Source organism: Poecilia latipinna, unplaced genomic scaffold (assembly GCF_001443285.1).
Source record: "Poecilia latipinna isolate Pla-1442-1.1 unplaced genomic scaffold, P_latipinna-1.0 Scaffold159, whole genome shotgun sequence".
NCBI lineage: Eukaryota > Metazoa > Chordata > Actinopteri > Cyprinodontiformes > Poeciliidae > Poecilia > Poecilia latipinna.
Window position 1 is genome coordinate 118,368 of NW_015112775.1, and position 10,047 is coordinate 128,414.

At 37.4% G+C, this 10,047-nt stretch overlaps 1 protein-coding gene across 6 annotated transcripts in view; it reads left to right on the plus strand.

Annotated features, from left to right (window-relative positions):
* fgf13a (fibroblast growth factor 13a) overlaps positions 1 to 8,895 on the plus strand; it is a 106,954-nt gene extending 98,059 nt beyond the window's left edge. For all 6 annotated transcript variants that reach the window (XM_015029625.1, XM_015029626.1, XM_015029628.1 and 3 more), the window contains 2 exons: positions 986 to 1,184; positions 6,986 to 8,895. In XM_015029625.1, coding sequence (XP_014885111.1) covers positions 986 to 1,184; positions 6,986 to 7,122 — 336 coding nt within the window. In that variant the 3' untranslated portion in view covers positions 7,123 to 8,895. The remainder of the gene's footprint in view (positions 1 to 985; positions 1,185 to 6,985) is intronic.
* Positions 8,896 to 10,047: the final 1,152 nt, after the last annotated feature.

Genomic DNA, 10,047 nt, shown 5'->3' on the forward strand with positions numbered 1-10,047 from the left:
GACGGCTTCCCGCGCCCCCCCTGCAATGACACGGTGCCCCCCCTAGGGGTCGCGCCCCACAGTTTGGGAACCTCTGGTCTAACTAATGTCACATTTGTGCTTTATGTATTTTTGTGCTTCTGTTTCTGAGCCAATAAACTAAAGGCTTCCTCCTTGGTAGTTAGCTACAATGCAGCAATTACTGCTGTTTATGTAAGTGACTGAAATACAGAGAAAAGATGAGCAAGTGTTACAGGAACAAGTGTGTAAGTACATGTTATTATTTTGTTTGATTATTCTGTAAATATTATAAATTATGTAATAACTCTTCTGGTGAATTATTGCTTAATGAACCACGACACTAATCACTAATGGTTCTTCATTCTTCAAACAGCATGTTTACTTTCTTTCTACAGCCAGAGCCTCAGTGATTGAAAGTAATGAGCACCTTCTCTGTGTTAATTGCAGAGGCACTGCATATAAACCTATTAAAGCTCCTTTGTGAGAGAATTTAAAACACTTATCTGTTAAATTAGACTATTAGATCCGTACAGTAAAAACTAAATGTAATGGCTATAAAAAAATATGCTTGTCTATTAAAATATAACATTCAACAAAACTCTGAAAGGCAAGGAAGAGTCCATACATAATTAAGAGATGAGACCAAATATGAATGTACAATTAATTTGACCTGTGTGTTTTATTAATGCTCCTTGGTAATGGTATCTTACTATTATCTCTGCCATGAGGTGCTGCATTATTCATAACAGTGAATGGAATAAAATGATTTAGAACGCTGCTATAAAGGCCTCGAGCCATGGGACAGTTCATGTGCTCTTTTCTGCCTAACAGTGTGTTTTCTTTACACCACAACTTTATTAAGCCCTCCTTGTATAGAAGGAACAATAGCGTATTTGCTGCATGTGCTACTTCCAAGACTCTTGAGACTTTGTGAAGTACTGGCCAGCAACTGCTTGAAACTGTCCCTGCTTGTCCCCTTCCACAGGAACACTTCACAGCAGAGTGCAAATTTAAGGAGTCGGTGTTTGAAAACTACTACGTGACATACTCCTCCATGATCTACCGACAGCAGCAATCAGGCAGGGGCTGGTACCTCGGTCTGAACAAGGAAGGGGAAATCATGAAGGGGAACCATGTCAAAAAGAACAAGCCAGCAGCCCACTTCCTCCCCAAACCTCTGAAAGGTAGGCCTGCACACATCCTCCATTTGATTCCTTGATGTTTAGGTTCGAGCTGTGCTGGATCAGAATCACAGTACAGTTGCATCCTTTCTGATTTCTTCTTATTTTTTTGCTATTTTTTTGCACTTGAAGCTTTCCAATCATCAACCAATTTTAATATCTGGCAATCTAAGTGCCATATTTTCCAGGCTAATAAGTGTAAGTAGTAAGTATAAGTCACATCCGTCAAAAAATGCTTTATGAAAAGGATAAAAGGAAAAGTCTCACTGGATTATAACTCACATTTATTTGGAAAATGTCACACTTTGCGGGAACTTTGTCCACATTGATGAAAGGTTTCGGTGACTTATTTTCAGAAATTGTTGACTTTGGCTTGGAAGTTTACGGAGACCATAAAGGGATATTCAAGGAAAAAATAAAATAGATAGCATCTATCAAATAGTATTTGGTGGGCATGAGACATTTGGGGAAAAATGTATGGGCCTCTGAAAGTAGAATATTTTCAGAGATCTGAGTCTGATTACATCTGGCTAAAATCTGTAACATTAGTTTTCAGAAACGTAACATAATGCAATCACCAATCAGTGAACAGTTGGCCAATTCTGATCTCTGAATAAATTATGTGTGCATCTCTATCTGAGAATTACTGATTTTCTAGAAGGATTTTTACATTTATTCATTGGCTTACGTTCTGTTTCTTTACTAGAAGCTGAATGTGCTGTCAAATCTGTTAATGTATGCTTCTCAGAGAAGCTGGCATGTGCATGTTCAGTACTTTATTCCAGCTGGTCGCAGTCTGTTACAGGTCCAGTACAGAATGAGGTTGTCTGTGACCAGAAGCCGCACAGACAATATGCTTCAGCGCTTTGAATAGTAGCACCAGCAGTTTATTTTCACCAAATGAAATTACAGAAAACCCCACCCATCCAGGCGATGTGTGTGGCAGCGTGGAGAACACAGAAAGCTGCCAGGAGAGAGAGAGAAAGGGTTCTGCTCTCCCACAGTCCTTTCATCTTCAACAAGACTCTGTCAATGCAGAGACGAGACAAAAGGAGTGAAATGCTGTTTGGTTTTTAGCCAGAGAAAAACCAAGCAGTTTTTTATCTGGTGTTGGTTCTAATTTAAACGGTAGCAATGGAATTTAACTTTACATATAAGACAAAAACAAACATATTTTTGCGCCTGTAAACATTTTATGTGGAGCTTTCAGATATGTTTTCCTTCCACCATTTCATTCACATGCGGCACATTAGTAACAGAGCTTCCTTTTTAAGGTGGATTTCTGTGGATCCATTATTGCTTTAAATGTGCAGCTTGTGAAGCACCTTCTTTTCCCAAGTATCCATAGCAATCTCATAGGAGCTTGAGTTGTTCTAGTGCAGTAAAGTGACCACTTTAGCAGAAGTATTTTGACATTTCATGCCCGGAAATGCATGTGTTATAGACGGAGCACCCATCTGGGGAACAGGCATGTCTTCTATGTATCTTTTTTATCTTCAGTGTATACAGGGGCACTAAGAGGAAATTTGCCAGTTTAAAGTCATTCTTTAAATTGGTACATTCAAAGAAATCCTGAATGCGTTGAAGTCTTGGAGCCACCAAACTATACAAAATACATTCAAACCTTGATTTTATTGCTTTCAGCACAGTGGGAAACGGAATGAAAAACATGAATCTGTCTTTCCAAGTCTCAAGCTTTGCAGATGCTTGTTGCACTACACTTGCAAAAATTGCAATTACTTTTAGGCTTCAGTAAAAGTGATTTACTAAGTGGCGAATGCTTTATTTCTGTGATTCATGAAAGTATGTTTAATTCAATCACCTGTCAAGTGTTTATATATATATATATATATATATATATATATATATATATATATCAGCTTTATAACAGCTGTTCATGGTTTCAGATGGTTTCAAACCATCTGGTGTGAACACTTTCCCACCAGCCTGTTTTTAGTGATGTCGTCAGCAGATCTGGATCATCGGGGGTGTCTCCATGTTCACATGTGGACAAAAACATAGTCCAGTAGACGCGCTCTCACTACAGTCCTCTTTTTTTTTTTTTAAATATTAATATATTGAGTGAGCTTTTCTCAGCCTCAGTTTGTTCTTGATTATTACTTTGTAGGTAAACTTTGAAAATGATATAAAGTGGTGAATAAATTATGTCATACATGTGGTTAACTTCCCTTTCTTTTGAATTATACGTCAACAAATGTATTTTCTCTTAACTCATAAATAATTACACACTGCACCTGTCATCACCTTGGTAGAAATCAATTAAAAAAAAAATCTACTACTGCACTAACACAAACTTTCATTCTTTGAAAATTCAACCACACTCAGATTGCAACAGAGAAAAAAAATGTTTTTCCTAAAATTAACAGAAAAATGATTAGTAGCATTTATTTCTGCAGACTCTGATACAGTAACAGTTTCCATCTGCTGTGACCGACAGGTTTGAAAGCACAGAGCAGAGAGAAAAAACATAATTACCCAGGATTACTTTCTGGAAAAAGAAATAAATTCCTGTAGCATAATTCATTAGGGACCTGTCTTGGAATCCAACACTAACTATGTAGATTCTGTTTTGCCTTGATTAGAAATATAACTTGAGAAAAAGGCCCTTTTGTCAAAGCATTTTAGTAAGGCTAAAACTAACTCATATCTACTTTAAAAACAATAATTAAATGTTCAAACAGTTGTACCTGTGACAAACCAAGTTGGGGAATGACGAATGTTTATTTTGAAACCAACCAGAGAGAAAGATGGTAGGCAAAAAACTGTCCATGTCTTAGTTAAGGTTGATATTATACCTACATGTACCTCACTATTCAGGACTTCTCAAACACAAGCAGACTGGTTACCAAAATTATGATTTTTAAAATGCATCTGAAAAAAAACCTACAGTCAATTAGAATAATAATAATAAAAAAATCTAAAGCGAAATGTTCTGTTACAGTCTGTGTTGTGATGCCAGATCTCATACATAAAACCACCAGTTGTGCTCTATGTTACTGTGCTACTTGTACAATTCATATTTTGGTCATATTTATTCATTCATTAAGACTTTCCCACTGCAAAGAATCAAAAGGCCAAAGTGAGAGAGAAAAAGAGAGAATTTGTTCCAGCATCTCAAAGACCCAGCGACCACAGCGTTACCGAGCACCAATTAAGAAGCTTCTTGTCCGCTGGTGATGCCATCGTCTCTTGACATTACTCACTGCTCTACTGGTTCCAGTATCTGAGGTGCAGCTCTTAGCCTCTCATTTTCTTCCACTTTGGATAAAGCATGTAAAGCTCACATTATTCAAACCAAACATGGAAATCCTCTTACACCTTCTGCAACGCGCTCTGATATGAATCACAAAGAAGTGTTTTTATCTAGGAGCTGGTCAGATATAGGGGAGTTTGAACAGCTTGAGCTAGGGTGTTTATTTTTATTTGTCAAGTTTAAAAATGAAAAATTACTGTTACATCACATTAAAATCATAAACTTAAGTGTATTTTCCTACTAAAACAATCATGGAATATATTCACTCGTGAACTATTTTCCGGTGGTTAGTTGTTTACAGTGAAATACTGCCAATGATTGATGTGTGTAAGGGGCTGGGGTGTGGTCTCTGGTTGCTGCTGCAACATAAAAGTGCTGGTCTAAGTGAAGTGTCTGAAGGGCTAGATGTGCAGTTTCAGCCACAGACCCCTGAGGAATAAACATCAAATAGCATTTTAGGCAGCAGGATGTTGAACACATCCTGAAACCAAAGACTGTGAACATCAAATTACTGATGTTTCTCCTGAAAAGGCAGCTGCTGAGATGCACATTGAGTTGGTCCTGCACACACAGCAAAGCTCAAGCATTAGCAACTCTTGAATTTATAATGGCATTCTGGGAATATAGTGTTTTTTTTTTTTTTTTTTCCTTTTTACTTCACCACCAAGACTTTTTACTGTGACCTCCTTGAATCAGCAGTTTTACAAAGAAACTGTTAACTGTAATGTTAACATTTTCACATTTAAAAATTATGATTCATCTGTTAAACTGTCTTTCAGTTTATCTAATCTTATTACCTAATTTACGGTTTTCTGTTCAGTTTATTTGTAAACCATAAATGCAAAACAAAGGTTTTCACAGCACTGATTAAATTGTGGGTCAGAGAAGACTGCTTTAATTTATTAATTCAGATCCAGTTCAATACAATCAAAGTGCATTAGCAGTCACAAGAGCTAATCATCTTTTTATAAAATGTTGTCCAACTAAGAAAAACTTGGAAGATTGTTTGAAGATGAGGGTGCTCTTTTAGTATCGAGAAGTTACATACGCCACACCTAATGGAAATGTGATCAGACAAAAGCATATTCATGTTTTTTTTATATATATTTAGCATGAATTATTTAAAACTTTTAAACATTTTGATTAAGCTAAAATCTCTGCTTTTAAATTCAGTTTAAAACTTTGCATAGTTTTTGTCATATAAGGTGTTTTTTTCCACTTCTACCCGTATCAACTGTGGAATTGCTGCACACATTCTGATGTTTACACACCAATTATTAAAATAAGTATTAATAATTTAAAGATCTTAATATGATTGTGAATGTGGTACAGTAAGGCTGGAGATTTAAGGCTCTTTGTGCACATAGTTTCTAGGGGTGGCTGTCATTGTAGAGAGCGTATGTGTGGCATCAGGTCATATTGAGTGTCGGTAAACACAGCAAGAGGTGTTCCTGTTTGTGTTATAAAAAAAGGATACAGAGAAATATTCAGATATATTCAGAATATTCTGACGAATCAGCTAAATGCATTATTTTCTTCAGCTAAATCACCAGCTGTGCCTTAATTTAGTATGACACAGATAAACAGATTCCTTTTAAATAATATATGCTTTCTTTTTAAAGGAATCTTTCTGGTGTATTTTACTCCAAAAATTCTAACCTTGAATGTTTGCCAGTTATATTAATTATCTTTGCTTAAAAATATTCAACTCTTTGATGTTGATTTTTATTGTGTGTGAGCTTTGATGTGGAAAACAAAAGTTAAAACAAAACTGCGATCCAAGTGAAGATGTGCATTACTTTGGGTATGGAGTGGAAGTCATACAGTGGAAACTACTTTTAATCTTGCAGGAAAGGAAATGGTGTAAAAGATGGCGGACAGATGAGGCTGAAGTGTTTAGCAAATGACTTGTACTTGAATAGCACTTTATCAAGTCCAGAAGACCCCAAAGCCAGTCATTCACACACACACATTCACCAACTGATAGTGCCAAGATTCTGGATTGTAGCCCCAGCTGTCCTGGGGCAGTGTGACAGGAGTAAAGTTGCCATGCACCGGCGCCGCCGGTCCCTCTGACCACCACCAGGAGGTACTGCAGGTGAAGTGTTTTGCTCCAGGACATGAAGATGGAGCCAGAGGGACGGGGCTCAAACCGGCAACCCACCGGCCTTATTTCACACACAATACTGGGCAAAATATTCAAGGGAGATATGGACCACAATAGTTAAATCTGGAAAAAACACCTTAGAACTATAACGTAATTTAAACACTAAATATACCTTATTATGTGTTAATACACACAGTGTATTAACCCTCTTAGAAGACACCAATATCTTGGTGATATAAGCGATCAGGACCAAGGGAAAATGAATGGCACTCCTGGATTAACTTTTTTACAAATGCCAGCCAACAAAAGTGCTTCTGTTTGCACAGTTGAATGGCAGTTGCTGTTTACTTTCTTGACTGTTAACATCTGTCTATATATTGATATGAGTTGGTCTGATTTCCACTTTCCCTTGTCTCTCCACAGTGGCAATGTACAGGGAGCCATCTCTCCATGACTTGACAGAGTTCTCGCGCTCTGGCAGCGGCACACCCACCAAGAGTCGGAGTGCCTCAGCTGTCCTCAACGGAGGCAAAGCCGTGAGCCAGAACGAGTCGACGTAGCCCGGTAGCCAAGCCCAGGCCTGGGGCCGAACCTTGAAACCTTACCTCTCACAGAGCGGGAATCCAAGCAGACGCCGATCAACGGTTCAGGACTAGCTACGACAATAATCCACACATTAAAACGCCCAGATATCATCAGAAAAAAGTATTCATCAAAGCAGCATCTAGAATAACAAACATAATCTCACACAGGTCACTCTCATCATACCCAAATTTTTTTTTTGCCAAATATTTATTTAATATTGTTACCACATTCTTTTTGTTAATGATTTTACTCATCCTTATCTATGATACTGTCATTTTCCAATCACTTTCCTCGGTCATGCAAACACCAGTCACTTGTGCATATGTCACAGAGGGACAGTAAGGTAGATATGCAGGTGTTCAGGGCAGCCAGTAATGATTCTTGTCCATAAAGGCTGCAGTGGGACAATAAAAACGCCCTGATCACCATCCCATCCATGCTTCTGTGAATACAAAGCCTATAAACTCCCTGGCATGGCTCAGCCTCGTCCTCCTGGCCAGCCGGATGGTAGCTCTCCTGCGTCCTAATGCACACGCTCAGAGACTGAGCTCCTTAGCATGGGAAAATGAAGCCTATGTTCAACTGACCTGAAATATAAGGAGCAGCGTGGCTCTCTTTGTTTATTTATTTATTTATTTAATTTTTTCTGTCTGAGAGATGCCACAACTGCACTTTTTCTTTTTGCTAATTTTCTGAACTAGCTGAGAGGTTTTTAATTGTTAACTGTTTTTTGTTGGAATCTCCTCTTGTTCTCTGCTCATGTCATTGTTTCTTTGTTGTTAGGATGAGTTTCAGCAAACCAAAGACAGATTGAAAGAGTGTCCCTTTAAGCTGCTAAAAAAAAACAAGCCAACATACGGTTGAGATAAAGATGGGTGTTTCTTTTTTTTCATTGTGCATTTTTGATGAAGGGAAGTAAAGGTTTTTTGTTGAGAAAACATAACTTGTTGGCAACCTGGCTCGATGTCTTGCTTTTTGCTGATATGCTCAATGATGGAAGAATGGAAATGACTATTTATTGTCCCCATTCCCTTCTGTTACCGATGTGTCACACTGTCTTTTGCTCTTGTCCTCGTGATCTGTTTCTTCTTTGTGCTTGTGTCATACTTCAGTCCGTCTCCTTGTTAGCCATTCTTGTTTCATTCTCCACTTCTAATGACTGATAAATGTCACCATAGGAGCATGGTGGAGGAGCCCAACCTACCCCAACTATCCAGGATGCTTGTTATGTGTTTGAGTAACTTATTGTGGTGATATTTTCTATTAAAACAGGAATACTGTGGACTTTTAGGTGGCTCAACATTTTATAGGAAACGTCAAATTTATAAAACTGAAAAGCAAACAAAAAGGTACAAAAACAGACTTCTTCCCTTTCTTGCACAGGGCATGTACACAAATATGTACAAAAAGGACCCTTTTTGTGGGCTACGTACTCTTTCCTTCAGCTACATGACTTATTTCTAGTACATGCTTTTGGGAGACTTTTTTCTTGATTTCTTCTGGAGGTGGTTTGTATTAGGTGAATCTATCTGTTGCATGGGAGAAAGCAGGGAAAATACTGGTCTAGAGCTGCATGATGTAGGCTATGTGTATTAACCCATGTTGGATCATGTGTTCCAAACTACCAGGCTAAATCTGATAAAACAGCATATACAGACAGGCACTACAGCTGCCTGATAGCTTCCAGTTGTTTATTATTTGTTGTATACACAAAAATGCACTGAATAAAATGTTTATATTAAGATATACTTTTAAAAAGTGTCTGATGTTCTTCTTTGTGTTTTGTTGTGTGTTCCTTAGAACGGCCATGGTTTAAACTGTCCACGCCATTAAATTTACACCTCCATTTTTTTTCTATTCTTTGCCTGTTAATGCTTTCTAAGAATTACAGTAACTGGACAAACTCAGAGACTATTCAATCCAATAAATCAATATCCCTCTTAGGACAGAGATTCTGGTTTCTGCCTACATTTAGTAATATGTGCTGATTCAGCAGATTACAGTAACTTAAATATCCCTTTCTTAACAGCGTTGGACACTTTTCTTCTGGTATCTGTTACTGCTTTTAACCAGTAAACATAATATTGATCATAAATAAAGGTTTATAATGTAATTTGAAAATGTATCAATGAAGTCACTGTTACAGACATAACCTGTCCAAATTGTTAAGTGTCTGAAATTCCTGAGTGAATCCAGCTTCAGTTGGTAAGGAGGTATTTCATAATTAAAAAAAAAAAAAGAGTTGTATTAAACCTTAAAGTTGCATTACGGTGGACCGCTGGTATTTGTATTCACTGTGAGTACCTACAATCTGCAGATACTTCAGAGTCCCTCTAAAAAACCTTATAAGTACATATTTTAATATGGCAAGTTCATATATATGATGTTATATATGCTAAGTGGAAATCATCTAAGCAGAACCACAAAAATTAAAATATTAAGTCTCCTTATCTTCACTCTTGGGTGTACATCCAATCAACACCAAGGAAAGTAAACGGTGCTTCTGGATTGGCTGGTTTTGCTAAAAAAAGGAATTGATTTGAAATTGAAATGAGCACAAATCAGCTAGGATAACTGCTAAACATTATGAAAGAGTGATGACGTTATGTCTGGAGAGCCAAATTGGGGCATTGCTGGATAACATAAGAACCACCAGCGATGAAAATAGAAATAGCAACATCTCAAGCTGTAATGTGGGTTAATAAAAGGAAGATTTATAGAAGTATTTATATGGTGATGATAATAAAATCTGGGGAAATGTATGAAAGTAGCTACTTGGGAATTTGTTAAGACTCTAAAGCAATCTTGTGAGCTTAGTCAGTTTATTCAAATCATAGTTGAATGACACATGTAAATGCTCATGGTCTCCCTGAAAACAACAGAATAGTAATTATTTAAGG